Genomic DNA, 15,891 nt, shown 5'->3' with positions numbered 1-15,891 from the left:
AAATTAATTTTTTGCAAGATTCAAGAGTGATACCTAATTTAGGACACATTTATTTCTGGTGTAAGTCTTGATATTAGTGTGAAATACATCGGAAATTTGCCAGAAATGGATAATTCTTATGTTAATGTCATTATTTTGTAGTGGAAGAGAGATATTCTGGAATCAGTGAGTCATCATTTGTTACAAAGCATCATTTTAAAGAGAATGTGTCTTCTTTTGGGGATGAAAACCAGAAATTTAGGGAGAAATTGCTATTTGTAGGGATGAAAAGCATTAGTTTGGGAAGAAAACCATAGTTTTGCAAGGATGAAGAGTGATACCTAAGAGTGTACTTTTCATTTCTGGGATAAGTATTGATATTCATGTGACCTACTTCTAAAATCTGTCAGAAATGGATATTTCTGTTGGAAATGTCATTCTTTTTTAGATGAAAAGAGTTATTCTGGAAACAATGTGTCATATTTGGCTACAAACGCTAATTTTGAAGAGAAATCGATTTCTTTTGGTGATGAAAACCACCTTTATGTTTAGAAAATGCTGTTTGTAGAGATGAAAAACATTATTTTGGTAAGAAAACCGTATTTAAGCAAGGGTAAAGAGTGATACCTAAGAGAGACCTTTTGATTTCTGGTATAAGTATTGATATTCCTGTGAAATTTTTCTAAAATCTGTCAGAAAAGGATATATCTGTTGGAAATGTCCTTATTTTGTAGAGGAGAAAAGGTGTTTCTGTTAGTAATGTCCTCAATTTGTAGAAGAGAAAAGGTATTCTGGAAGCAATGTGTCCTATTTTGCTACAAAGCTTCATTTTGTAGAGAAAATGTCTTCTTCTGGGGATGAAAACCAGTATTTCTGGGAAACAACGCTATTTTAAAGGGATAAAAAGCATAATTTCGGTGAGAAAACCATGTTTTTGCAAGGATGAAGAATGATTCTTAGGAGAGAACTTTTTATTTCTGGGATAGGTACTGATATTTGTGTGCCATTCTTCTAAAATTTGTCAGAAATCGATATTTCTGTTGGAAATGTCCTTATTTTGAAGAGGGAAAGAGGTATTCCAATAAGAGTGTTTCATATGTTGCTACACGGGACCATTTGTAGAGAAAACGATTTCTATTGGGGATGAAAACCACTTTTTTGGGTAGAAAATGCTACTTGTAATGATGACAAGCTTTGTATTGGTAAGAAAATGAATTTTTTGCAAGATTCAAGAGTGATACCTAAGAGAGAACACATTTTTTTCTGGTGTAAGTCTTGATATTAGTGTGAAATACATCGGAAATTTGCCAGAAATGGATAATTCTTATGTTAATGTCTTTATTTTGTAGGGGAAGAGAGATATTCTGGAATCAGTGGGTCATAATTTGTTACAAAGCATCATTTTAAAGAGAATGTGTCTTCTTTTGGGGATGAAAACCAGTAATTTAGGGAGAAATTGCTATTTGTAGGGATGAAAAGCATTAGTTTGGGAAGAAAACCATAGTTTTGCAAGGATGAAGAGTGATACCTAAGAGTGTACTGTTACCTCGATCTGGTAACCTGGAAAGTCAAGTCCCTTTGTGAATGTGTATCGACGGCCCCGACCAAGTCACAGCTGCTTGTTACACCAATATGGTCAGCGGTAAAATGGCATTTATTGGAATGTGAGGGTCCCTTATATAGGTATCCAGTTTCATCCTTATCTTTTATACATATGCATGACCCAGCAGGGGAAGGCCTATCACGTTACATCCCGAGGGTCGTACTTCGCCTAATACAACATCTCCCCTTCCCCATGCCCAATAAAACCAAGACCCGTAACACGCGACCGCTAAAACTATCCCTAACATATAAAAGTGTTAGTTTTCATATATAAATTTTGTGGTGAGTTATTTAAAAAGTGACGTAAACATGCAAAGGTATGTGGTGCAGTGTATAATAATGTTAGTGGTTCTTTAGTTAGTATTTTCAAGGCATCTTGGGCTTATGCAGCTCATTATCATGCGCTGTAAACAACCCTGAATACATTGAAACAAACAAGGTAAACAAATTCTTAAAACTAAAAGACTAAAATGATAGGAACACTGTGGTGGCATTAGCTTAACAGACCAGCATGCCAGCATACCAGCCTCTCAATTTCTCTAAAAGCATAGACTACAACTACTCCTAGAGCTAAAATAAATGCAAAAAAATCTGGCTGTAGAACCCCACAAACGAACCTCATCCCCTTATAACAATCACACAAAGGCACACAGTCAATAATGTAACAGATGTCCTTCTCGTGAGTACTGACAGCTGTTCTTCATTCGTCCCTTTTCTTTTTCCTGTGGGGTCGTTTCACGGATGCAGCTGGCGGGCTCCCACCAACCGTACCTAGAAGGAAAGTACTCAGTTTTTCGATTAGTTTTCTGTTTCTCCCAGAACATCCTTTTGGGCGATCGCTGTATCAGGTTTTATTTTTCTCGACGGAACCCATAAAATTTTTCCCGATTCTCTGTCCTTTACTGCAGCATAACCTCTGCCCCAAACTAAAACAGACCACCCTGATTCCCAGGTACCATCATCCCATCTTATCTTTACTGGTGGCCCCTCGTCAATGATTCTTGGTTGCCAGTGTTTCTGTATTGGGGTGTGCTTACTCTCTCCTCGTTCAAAATGATTGATTGCATAAAGTGCTCGGGCCAATACTTCTGCCTGTTGGGCTATTGGGATCCTACCTCTGTGACCCTCCCCCTCCCCAAGGACACGTATCTTATCCTTCAGGAGGCGGTTGGCCCTCTCCACAATTGCTTGTCCCTGGGAATTCCCAGGGATGCCTGTAGAGTGAGATATTCCCCACCGTTCAAGCCAATCTTGTGTAGACCGCGAGATGAAACACGAGCCATTGTCTGTTTTGATGTGTCGCGGCACCCCCAGGACCGCGATGGCAGTGGCCCAATGTTGCTGAGCAGCAGGAGAGTTAGCACGCGTGTGTTGGGTGGCAATGATGATCGTCGATGATGTGTCCACGGTGACCGCCAACCATTGCTTTGGAGCCATACGTTGTTCTAAAGTGAAGTCAGTCTGCCAGATATCTAGAGGAGAGAGCCCCCGAGGGTTAACTCCCGCCCCCAACGCAGGTGCTGAATTACAGTGCGGGCATGTTTGAACCACTTCTCGAGCTGCGGATAGAGGAATGGAACATGCTCGTGACAAAGCTCGTGCTCCAATGTGCAGAGAGGAGTGTAAGTCACGTGCCTTTTGAAGTGTAAGCACCTGTCCACCTGCTACCCGGTCAGCCACCGCATTTCCAGCTGTAAAGAACCCTGGAACCTCCGAATGACTGCGGACATGAAGAATGGCCACAGATGCAGATCGGGAGACCAGAGCCTCCTCCAGCAAGAAAGCGATCTCAGTGTTAGGCACACCCTCATTAGACAGCGGTGTTGTCTGTTGTTTGTCCAGAACATACTTAATAATTTCACCCGGAGTCTCAAGATCGTCAGGGGCAGCTCGAATGATGTCCCTAACATTTTTGTGAGCCTTCTGCTTCAGGCAATCCTTTAAAACAGAAGCTTGCGCGTCCTTAGGTAGATCTGATCCTTCTACTGCTCGTATCAATCGATTAGCAAAATCAGAGAATGACTCTGAGGGACCCTGAGCAATCTCTGACCACGGGGCTGCAGGCTCTGCCTTTCTTATAAAGTTTCTAAAGGCAGTAGCAGCCGCCCCTGTAGTGGAAAGCAATTCCCCTGGGCGCAGGAGCCTAAGCTGTCTCTCTGGGGACCCAGCCATTTCCGCAGTTACTCCCGAAAGCCTCATTATATCAGTTCTCGGTTCCCCCTCCCTCCCACTAGCAGGGTGTTGAGCATCACGTCCAGCCTCAGCTACAATAGCTTTAAGTTGTATCATCCACTCCTCCCTCCACAAAGTAAACTGAACTGGCTTGAGAACGACTCTCATTAGACTCTCAATGTCATACGGGAGTAGGGGACCTGGGGCAATGAGTGCCTCAAAAGCACTTAGTGTCATCGGAGATCTCAGCCCCTTTTTCTCAATCGCTTCTGCAAACCGAGTAACTGCTTTTGCTTCCAAAGGTACCCAAACCGGTCCCTCCTGTCTGACGACAATCGGGAACACTGCATGATCTCGCTCCTTGAGTCCCGACTCACGCATTGATTCCTGGATGTCAGCCCAATTAGTGGGCCTGCGTGATAACTCTTGCTCCCCCCACAACTCCTCCCTCCATGGAGGCGAACCCGATACTGTGGGGCTGGGCAAAGCCTTCCGTTCCTCCCCCTTTTTGGAACACGATCCCTCCTCTGAGGGGGGCGGGTATGAGGGCGAGCCCACGCCTCCACGGCGCGCCGCCTCCATAAACCCTCCCCCCTCCGGACAAGAACCGCCCCCTTCGGGTGAGTGAAAGCTCTGCAAAGAGGGGTAAAGGCGGGGATATGATGGTGGCGCCTCCTTCGATGACTCAGCTTCCGCCTTCTTTTCCGGAGTTGTTTCGAGCGCGGCCATGGCCATCTTGGAATCAGCCGGCGTGGCCGACGCCATCTTGGATCCGGAGTCACTGCAAGAAAGCAGATCCCCCGCACCCCCCGAGACCCCGGACGTCCCGGAATCCAGACCAAAGACCCCTTTCGCGATGGCCTGGACTTGCTTCTCCTCCCTAGCCGCTTTAAGCGCACCTAGGACCAAACCCCAGGTTTTTAATTCTTCCGCTTTATGCTCGTGGGTGGCTCTCTGGAGCAGGGCCTCACTGAAAGAGTCCCACCGCCCCGAATCGAGCAAAACGCCAGGGGAGGGTAAAAGCCGCGCCGACTCCAAGCAAGAGGCAACAGCGGCAATATCCTTCTTAGAAGGAGCATTCTTACCACAATAGGTTTTACAAAGTTGCAATACTACTCTAAAGACGGAATCCATTTACCCAGAGACCTGAAGTCTTCCTGGTCTTCTACGAACTATCGGCCGTAGGATAGGCGCAGCGCTGCATTCCCCTTTGCACCCCACCGAGAGTGCTTCCACGGGCTCGAACCGTGGATACCGCGTCCGTCAGCGCGGTTTTAGCCGTCGCACACTCACCTCCAGGACTTTGCCTCACACGGGGCACCAATTGTTACCTCGATCTGGTAACCTGGAAAGTCAAGTCCCTTTGTGAATGTGTATCGACGGCCCCGACCAAGTCACAGCTGCTTGTTACACCAATATGGTCAGCGGTAAAATGGCGTTTATTGGAATGTGAGGGTCCCTTATATAGGTATCCAGTTTCATCCTTATCTTTTATACATATGCATGACCCAGCAGGGGAAGGCCTATCACGTTACATCCCGAGGGTCGTACTTCGCCTAATACAACAGTGTACATTTCATTTCTGGGATAAGTATTGATATTCATGTGACCTACTTCTAAAATCTGACAGAAATGGATATTTCTGTTGGAAATGTCATTCTTTTTTGGATGAAAAGAGTTATTCTGGAAAAAATGTGTCATATTTGGCTACAAACGCTAATTTTGAAGAGAAATCAATTTCTTTTGGTGATGAAAACCACCTTTATGTCTAGAAAATGCTGTTTAAAGACATGAAAAACATTATTTGGGTAAGAAAAGCATATTGTTGCAAGGGTAAAGAGTGATAGCTAAGAGAGACCTTTTTATTTCTGGTATAAGTATTGATATTAATGTGAAATTTTTCTAAAATCTGTCAGAAAAGGATGTATCTGTTGGAAATGTCATTCTTTTTTAGATGAAAAGAGTTATTCTGGAAACAATGTGTCATATTTGGCTACAAACGCTAATTTTGAAGAGAAAACGATTTCTTTTGGTGATGAAAACCACATTTATGTCTAGAAAATGCTGTTTGTAGAGATGAAAAACATTATTTGGGTAAGAAAAGCATATTTTTGCAAGGGTAAAGAGTGTTACCTAAGAGAGACCTTTTTATTTCTGGTATAAGTATTGATATTCCTGTGAAATTTTTCTAAAATCTGTCAGAAAAGGATATATCTGTTGGAAATGTCCTTATTTTGTAGAGGAGAAAAGGTGTTTCTGTTAGTAATGTCCTCAATTGGTAGAAGAGAAAAGGTATTCTGGAAGCAATGTGTCCTATTTTGCTAAAAAGCTTCATTTTGTAGAGAAAATGTCTTCTTCTGGGGATGAAAACCAGCATATCTGGGAGACAACGCTATTTTAAAGGGATAAAAAGCATAATTTTGGTGAGAAAACCATGTTTTTGCAAGGATAACAATGATTCTTAGGAGAGAAATTTTATTTCTGGAATAGGTACTGATATTTGTGTGCCATTCTTCTAAAATTTGTCAGAAATCGATATTTCTGTTGGAAATGTCCTTATTTTGAAGAGGGAAAGAGGTATTCCAGTAAGAGTGTTTCATATGTTGCTACAGGGGACCATTTGTAGAGAAAACGATTTCTATTGAGAATGAAAACCAATTTTTTGGGTAGAAAATGCTACTTGTAATGATGGCAAGCTTTGTATTGCTAAGAAAATGAATTCTTTGCAAGATTCAAGATTGATACCTACGACAGAACAAAATATTTTCTTGTGTAAGTCCTGATATTAGTGTGAAATACATCGGAAATTTGTCTGAAATGGATAATTCTTATGTTAATGTCATTATTTTGTAGGGGAAGAGAGATTCTGGAATCAGTGAGTCATCATTTGTTACAAAGCATCATTTTAAAGAGAATGTGTCTTCTTTTGGGGATGAAAACCAGTAATTTAGGGAGAAATTGCTATTTGTAGGGATGAAAAGCATTAGTTTGGGAAGAAAACCACAGTTTTGCAAGGATGAAGAGTGATACCTAAGAGTGTACTTTTCATTTCAGGGATAAGTATTGATATTCATGTGACCTACTTCTAAAATCTGTCAGAAATGGATATTTCTGTTGGAAATGTCCTTATTTTGAAGAGGGAAAGAGGTATTCCAATAACAGTGTGTCATATGTTGCTACAGGGGAACATTTGCAGCGAAAACGATTTCTATTGGGGATGAAAACCAATTTTTCTGGTAAAAAATGCTACTTGCAATGATGAAAAGCTTTGTATTGGTAAGAAAATGAGATTTTTGCAAGATTCAAGAGTGATACCTAAGAGAGAACACATTTTTTTCTGGTGTAATTCTTGATATTAGTGTGAAATACATCGGAAATTTGCCAGAAATGGATAATTCTTATGTTAATATCATTATTTTGTAGGAGAAGACAGATATTCTGGAATCAGTGAGTCATCATTTGTTACAAAGCATCATTTTAAAGAGAATGTGTCTTCTTTTGGGGATGAAAACCAGTAATTTAGGGAGAAATTGCTATTTGTAGTGATGAAAAGCATTAGTTTGGGAAGAAAACCATAGTTTTGCAAGGATGAAAAGAGATACCTAAGAGTGTACATTTCATTTCAGGGATAAGTATTGATATACATGTGACCTACTTCTAAAATCTGTCAGAAATGGATATTTCTGTTGGAAATGTCATTCTTTTTTAGATGAAAAGAGTTATTCTTTAAACAATGTGTCATATTTGGCTACAAACGCTAATTTTGTAGAGAAATCGATTTCTTTTGGTGATGAAAACCACCTTTATGTTTAGAAAATGCTGTTTGTAGAGATGAAAAACATTATTTTGGTAAGGAAACCATATTTTTGCAAGGGTAAAGAGTGATACCTAAGAGAGACCTTTTTATTTCTGGTATAAGTATTGATATTCCTGTGAAATTTTTCTAAAATCTGTCAGAAAAGGATATATCTGTTGGAAATGTCCTTATTTTGTAGAGGAGAAAAGGTGTTTCTGTTAGTAATGTCCTCAATTTGTAGAAGAGAAAAGGTATTCTGGAAGCAATGTGTCCTATTTTGCTACAAAGCTTCATTTTGTAGAGAAAATGTCTTCTTCTGGGGATGAAAACCAGTATTTCTGGGAAACAACGCTATTTTAAAGGGATAAAAAGCATAATTTCGGTGAGAAAACCATGTTTTTGCAAGGATGAAGTATGATTCCTAGGAGAGAACTTTTTATTTCTGGGATAGGTACTGATATTTGTGTGCCATTCTTCTAAAATTTGTCAGAAATTGATATTTCTGTTGGAAATGTCCTTATTTTGAAGAGGGAAAAAGGTATTCCAATAAGAGTGTTTCATATGTTGCTACACGGGACCATTTGTAGAGAAAACGATTTCTATTGGGGATGAAAACCACTTTTTTGGGTAGAAAATGCTACTTGTAATGATGACAAGCTTTGTATTGGTAAGAAAATGAATTTTTTGCAAGATTCAAGAGTGATACCTAATTTAGGACACATTTATTTCTGGTGTAATTCTTTATATTAGTGTGAAATACATCGGAAATTTACCAGAAATGGATAATTCTTATGTTAATGTCATTATTTTGTAGTGGAAGAGAGATATTCTGGAATCAGTGAGTCATCATTTGTTACAAAGCATCATTTTAAAGAGAATGTGTCTTCTTTTGGGGATGAAAACCAGAAATTTAGGGAGAAATTGCTATTTGTAGGGATGAAAAGCATTAGTTTGGGAAGAAAACCATAGTTTTGCAAGGATGAAGAGTGATACCTAAGAGTGTACTTTTCATTTCAGGGATAAGTATTGATATTCATGTGACCTACTTCTAAAATCTGTCAGAAATGGATATTTCTGTTGGAAATGTCATTCTTTTTTAGATGAAAAGAGTTATTCTGGAAACAATGTGTCATATTTGGCTACAAACGCTAATTTTGAAGAGAAATCGATTTCTTTTGGTGATGAAAACCACCTTTATGTTTAGAAAATGCTGTTTGTAGAGATGAAAAACATTATTTTGGTAAGAAAACCGTATTTTTGCAAGGGTAAATAGTGATACCTAAGAGAGACCTTTTTATTTCTGGTATAAGTATTGATATTCCTGTGAAATTTTTCTAAAATCTGTCAGAAAAGGATATATCTGTTGGAAATGTCCTTATTTTGTAGAGGAGAAAAGGTGTTTCTGTTAGTAATGTCCTCAATTTGTAGATGAGAAAAGGTATTCTGGAAGCAATGTGTCCTATTTTGCTACAAAGCTTCATTTTGTAGAGAAAATGTCTTCTTCTGGGGATGAAAACCAGTATTTCTGGGAAACAACGCTATTTTAAAGGGATAAAAAGCATAATTTCGGTGAGAAAACCATGTTTTTGCAAGGATGAAGTATGATTCCTAGGAGAGAACTTTTTATTTCTGGGATAGGTACTGATATTTGTGTGCCATTCTTCTAAAATTTGTCAGAAATTGATATTTCTGTTGGAAATGTCCTTATTTTGAAGAGGGAAAAAGGTATTCCAATAAGAGTGTTTCATATGTTCCTGCAGGGGACCATTTGTAGAGAAAACGATTTCTATTGGGGATGAAAACCACTTTTTTGTGTAGAAAATGCTACTTGTAATGATGACAAGCTTTGTATTGGTAAGAAAATGAATTTTTTGCAAGATTCAAGAGTGATACCTAATTTAGGACACATTTATTTCTGGTGTAATTCTTTATATTAGTGTGAAATACATCGGAAATTTACCAGAAATGGATAATTCTTATGTTAATGTCATTATTTTGTAGTGGAAGAGAGATATTCTGGAATCAGTGAGTCATCATTTGTTACAAAGCATCATTTTAAAGAGAATGTGTCTTCTTTTGGGGATGAAAACCAGTAATTTAGGGAGAAATTGCTATTTGTAGGGATGAAAAGCATTAGTTTGGGAAGAAAACCATAGTTTTGCAAGGATGAAGAGTGATACCTAAGAGTGTACTTTTCATTTCAGGGATAAGTATTGATATTCATGTGACCTACTTCTAAAATCTGTCAGAAATGGATATTTCTGTTGGAAATGTCATTCTTTTTTAGATGAAAAGAGTTATTCTGGAAACAATGTGTCATATTTGGCTACAAACGCTAATTTTGAAGAGAAATCGATTTCTTTTGGTGATGAAAACCACCTTTATGTTTAGAAAATGCTGTTTGTAGAGATGAAAAACATTATTTTGGTAAGAAAACCGTATTTTTGCAAGGGTAAAGAGTGATACCTAAGAGAGACCTTTTTATTTCTGGTATAAGTATTGATATTCCTGTGAAATTTTTCTAAAATCTGTCAGAAAAGGATATATCTGTTGGAAATGTCCTTATTTTGTAGAGGAGAAAAGGTGTTTCTGTTAGTAATGTCCTCAATTTGTAGATGAGAAAAGGTATTCTGGATGCAATGTGTCCTATTTTGCTACAAAGCTTCATTTTGTAGAGAAAATGTCTTCTTCTGGGGATGAAAACCAGTATTTCTGGGAAACAACGCTATTTTAAAGGGATAAAAAGCATAATTTCGGTGAGAAAACCATGTTTTTACAAGGATGAAGAATGATTCTTAGGAGAGAACTTTTTATTTCTGGGATAGGTACTGATATTTGTGTGCCATTCTTCTAAGATTTGTCAGAAATTGATATTTCTGTTGGAAATGTCCTTATTTTGAAGAGGGAAAGAGGTATTCCAATAAGAGTGTTTCATATGTTGCTACAGGGGAACATTTGTAGTGAAAACGATTTCTATTGGGGATGAAAACCACTTTTTTGGGTAGAAAATGCTACTTGTAATGATGAAAAGCTTTGTATTGGTAAGAAAATGAATTTTTTGCAAGATTCAAGAGTGATACCTAAGAGAGAACACATTTTTTTCTGGTGTAATTCTTTATATTACTGTGAAATACATCGGAAATTAACCAGAAATGGATAATTCTTATGTTAATGTCATTATTTTGTAGTGGAAGAGAGATATTCTGGAATCAGTGAGTCATCATTTGTTACAAAGCATCATTTTAAAGAGAATGTGTCTTCTTTTGGGGATGAAAACCAGTAATTTAGGGAGAAATTGCTATTTGTAGGGATGAAAAGCATTAGTTTGGGAAGAAAACCATAGTTTTGCAAGGATGAAGAGTGATACCTAAGAGTGTACTTTTCATTTCAGGGATAAGTATTGATATTCATGTGACCTACTTCTAAAATCTGTCAGAAATGGATATTTCTGTTGGAAATGTCATTCTTTTTTAGATGAAAAGAGTTATTCTGGAAACAATGTGTCATATTTGGCTACAAACGCTAATTTTGAAGAGAAATCGATTTCTTTTGGTGATGAAAACCACCTTTATGTTTAGAAAATGTTGTTTGTAGAGATGAAAAACATTATTTTGGTAAGAAAACCGTATTTTTGCAAGGGTAAAGAGTGATACCTAAGAGAGACCTTTTTATTTCTGGTATAAGTATTGATATTCCTGTGAAATTTTTCTAAAATCTGTCAGAAAAGGATATATCTGTTGGAAATGTCCTTATTTTGTAGAGGAGAAAAGGTGTTTCTGTTAGTAATGTCCTCAATTTGTAGATGAGAAAAGGTATTCTGGAAGCAATGTGTCCTATTTTGCTACAAAGCTTCATTTTGTAGAGAAAATGTCTTCTTCTGGGGATGAAAACCAGTATTTCTGGGAAACAACGCTATTTTAAAGGGATAAAAAGCATAATTTCGGTGAGAAAACCATGTTTTTGCAAGGATGAAGAATGATTCTTAGGAGAGAACTTTTTATTTCTGGGATAGGTACTGATATTTGTGTGCCATTCTTCTAAGATTTGTCAGAAATTGATATTTCTGTTGGAAATGTCCTTATTTTGAAGAGGGAAAGAGGTATTCCAATAAGAGTGTTTCATATGTTGCTACAGGGGAACATTTGTAGTGAAAACGATTTCTATTGGGGATGAAAACCAATTTTTCTGGTAAAAAATGCTACTTGTAATGATGAAACGCTTTGTATTGGTAAGAAAATGAATTTTTTTGCAAGATTCAAGAGTGATACCTAAGAGAGAACACATTTTTCTCTGGTGTAAGTCTTGATATTAGTGTGAAATACATTGGAAATTTGCCAGAAATGGATAATTCTTATGTTAATGTCATTATTTTGTAGGTCAAGAGAGATATTTTGGAATCAGTGAGTCATAATTTGTTACAAAGCATCATTTTAAAGAGAATGTGTCTTCTTTTGGGGATGAAAACCAGTAATTTAGGGAGAAATTGCTATTTGTAGGGATGAAAAGCATTAGTTTGGGAAGAAAACCATAGTTTTGCAAGGATGAAGAGTGATACCTAAGAGTGTACTTTTCATTTCTGGGATAAGTATTGATGTTCATGTGACCTACTTCTAAAATCTGTCAGAAATGGATATTTCTGTTGGAAATGTCATTCTTTTTTAGATGAAAAGAGTTATTCTGGAAACAATGTGTCATATTTGGCTACAAACGCTGATTTTGAAGAGAAATCGATTTCTTTTGTTGATGAAAACAACCTTTATGTCTAGAAAATGCTGTTTGTAGAGATGAAAAACATTATTTGGGTAAGAAAAGCATATTTTTGCAAGGGTAAAGAGTGATACCTAAGAGAGACCTTTTGATTTCTGGTATAAGTATTGATATTCCTGTGAAATTTTTCTAAAATCTGTCAGAAAAGGATATATCTGTTGGAAATGTCCTTATTTTGTAGAGGAGAAAAGGTGTTTCTGTTAGTAATGTCCTCAATTTGTAGAAGAGAAAAGGTATTCTGGAAGCAATGTGTCCTATTTTGCTACAAAGCTTCATTTTGTAGAGAAAATGTCTTCTTCTGGGGATGAAAACCAGTATTTCTGGGAAACAACGCTATTTTAAAGGGATAAAAAGCATAATTTCGGTGAGAAAACCATGTTTTTGCAAGGATGAAGAATGATTCTTAGGAGAGAACTTTTTATTTCTGGGATAGGTACTGATATTTGTGTGCCATTCTTCTAAGATTTGTCAGAAATTGATACTTCTGTTGGAAATGTCCTTATTTTGAAGAGGGAAAAAGGTATTCCAATAAGAGTGTTTCATATGTTACTGCAGGGGACCATTTGTAGAGAAAACGATTTCTATTGGGGATGAAAACCACTTTTTTGGGTAGAAAATGCTACTTGTAATGATGACAAGCTTTGTATTGGTAAGAAAATGAATTTTTTGCAAGATTCAAGAGTGATACCTAATTTAGGACACATTTATTTCTGGTGTAAGTCTTGATATTAGTGTGAAATACATCGGAAATTTGCCAGAAATGGATAATTCTTATGTTAATGTCATTATTTTGTAGTGGAAGAGAGATATTCTGGAATCAGTGAGTCATCATTTGTTACAAAGCATCATTTTAAAGAGAATGTGTCTTCTTTTGGGGATGAAAACCAGTAATTTAGGGAGAAATTGCTATTTGTAGGGATGAAAAGCATTAGTTTGGGAAGAAAACCATAGTTTTGCAAGGATGAAGAGTCATACCTAAGAGTGTACTTTTCATTTCTGGGATAAGTAGTGATATTCATGTGACCTACTTCTAAAATGTGTCAGAAATGGATATTTCTGTTGGAAATGTCATTCTTTTTTAGATGAAAAGAGTTATTCTGGAAACAATGTGACATATTTGGCTACAAACGCTAATTTTGAAGAGAAATCGATTTCTTTTGGTGATGAAAACCACCTTCATGTCTAGAAAATGCTGTTTGTAGAGATGAAAAACATTATTTGGGTAAGAAAAGCATATTTTTGCAAGGGTAAAGAGTGATACCTAAGAGAGACCTTTTTATTTCTGGTATAAGTATTGATATTCCTGTGAAATTTTTCTAAAATCTGTCAGAAAAGGATATATCTGTTGGAAATGTCCTTATTTTGTAGAGGAGAAAAGGTGTTTCTGTTAGTAATGTCCTCAATTTGTAGAAGAGAAAAGGTATTCTGGAAGCAATGTGTCCTATTTTGCTACAAAGCTTCATTTTGTAGAGAAAATGTCTTCTTCTGGGGATGAAAACCAGTATTTCTGGGAAACAACGCTATTTTAAAGGGATAAAAAGCATAATTTTGGTGAGAAAACCATGTTTTTGCAAGGATAAAGAATGATTCTTAGGAGAGAACTTTTTATTTCTGGGATAGGTACTGATATTTGTGTGCCATTCTTCTAAGATTTGTCAGAAATTGATATTTCTGTTGGAAATGGCCTTATTTTGAAGAGGGAAAGAGGTATTCCAATAAGAGTGTTTCATATGTTGCTACACGGGACCATTTGTAGAGAAAACGATTTCTATTGGGGATGAAAACCAATTTTTCTGGTAAAAAATGCTACTTGTAATGATGGCAAGCTTTGTATTGGTAAGAAAATGAATATTTTGCAAGATTCAAGAGTGATACCTAAGAGAGAACACATTTTTTTCTGGTGTAAGTCTTGATATTAGTGTGAAATACATCGGAAATTTGCCAGAAATGGATAATTCTTATGTTAATGTCTTTATTTTGTAGGGGAAGAGAGATATTCTGGAATCAGTGGGTCATAATTTGTTACAAAGCATCATTTTAAAGTGAATGTGTCTTCTTTTGGGGATGAAAACCAGTAATTTAGGGAAAAATTGCTATTTGTAGGGATGAAAAGCATTAGTTTGGGAAGAAAACCATAGTTTTGCAAGGATGAAGAGTGATACCTAAGAGTGTACTTTTCAGTTCTGGGATAAGTATTGATATTCTTGTGACCTACTTCTAAAATCTGTCAGAAATGGATATTTCTGTTGGAAATGTCATTCTTTATTAGATGAAAAGAGTTATTCTGGAAACAATGTGTCATATTTGGCTACAAACGCTAATTTTGAAGAGAAAACGATTTCTTTTGGTGATGAAAACCACCTTTATGTTTAGAAAATGCTGTTTGTAGAGATGAAAAACATTATTTTGGTAAGGAAACCATATTTTTGCAAGGGTAAAGAGTGATACCTAAGAGAGACCTTTTTATTTCTGGTATAAGTATTGATATTCCTGTGAAATTTTTCTAAACTCTGTCAGAAAAGGTTATATCTGTTGGAAATGTCCTTATTTTGTAGAGGAGAAAAGGTGTTTCTGTTAGTAATGTCCTCAATTTGTAGAAGAGAAAAGGTATTCTGGAAGCAATGTGTCCTATTTTGCTACAAAGCTTCATTTTGTAGAGAAAATGTCTTCTTCTGGGGATGAAAACCAGTATTTCTGGGAAACAACGCTATTTTAAAGGGATAAAAAGCATAATTTTGGTGAGAAAACCATGTTTTTGCAAGGATAAAGAATTATTCTTAATAGAGAACTTTTTATTTCTGGGATAGGTACTGATATTTGTGTGCCATTCTTCTAAAATTTGTCAGAAATCGATATTTCTGTTGGAAATGTCCTTATTTTGAAGAGGGAAAGAGGTATTCCAATAAGAGTGTTTCATATGTTGCTACAAGCGACCATTTGTGGAGAAAACGATTTCTAATGGGGATGAAAACCACTTTATTGGGTAGAAAATGCTACTTGTAATGATGACAAGCTTTGTATTGGTAACAAAATGAATTTTTTGCAAGATTCAAGAGTGATACCTAAGAGAGAACACATTTTTTTCTGGTGTAAGTCTTGATATTAGTGTGAAATACATCGGAAATTTACCAGAAATGGATAATTCTTATGTTAATGTCATTATTTTCTAGGGGAAGAGAGATATTCTGGAATCAGTGAGTCATCATTTGTTACAAAGCATCATTTTAAAGAGAATGTGTCTTCTTTTGGGGATGAAAACCAGTAATTTAGGGAGAAATTGCTATTTGTAGGGATGAAAAGCATTAGTTTGGGAAGAAAACCATAGTTTTGCAAGGATGAAGAGTGATACCTAAGAGTGTACTTTTCATTTCAGGGATAAGTATTGATATTCATGTGACCTACTTCAAAAATCTGTCAGAAATGGATATTTCTGTTGGAAATGTCATTCTTTTTTAGATGAAAAGAGTTATTCTGGAAACAATGTGTCATATTTGGCTACAAACGCTAATTTTGAAGAGAAATCGATTTCTTTTGGTGATGAAAACCACCTTTATGTTTAGAAAATGCTGTTTGTA

The 15,891-nt window shown here is 36.8% G+C and overlaps 1 protein-coding gene across 1 annotated transcript; it reads right to left on the bottom strand.

Moving 5' to 3' along the window:
• Positions 1-1,612: 1,612 nt before the first annotated feature.
• Positions 1,613-4,690, bottom strand: LOC146761827 (uncharacterized). Its single transcript, XM_085539846.1, has one exon. It carries the CDS (start codon positions 4,516-4,518, stop codon positions 2,380-2,382), a length of 2,139 nt encoding a protein of 712 aa, XP_085395972.1. The 5' UTR covers positions 4,519-4,690; the 3' UTR covers positions 1,613-2,379.
• Between the last annotated feature and the right edge of the window lie 11,201 nt (positions 4,691-15,891).

This window comes from Coturnix japonica, chromosome 2, assembly GCF_054131305.1.
Source record: "Coturnix japonica strain WE chromosome 2, WE-NBRP24, whole genome shotgun sequence".
Taxonomy (NCBI): Eukaryota; Metazoa; Chordata; class Aves; order Galliformes; family Phasianidae; genus Coturnix; species Coturnix japonica.
Note: the sequence above shows the minus strand (reverse complement) of the source record. Positions and strands in the feature narration are given on the sequence as shown.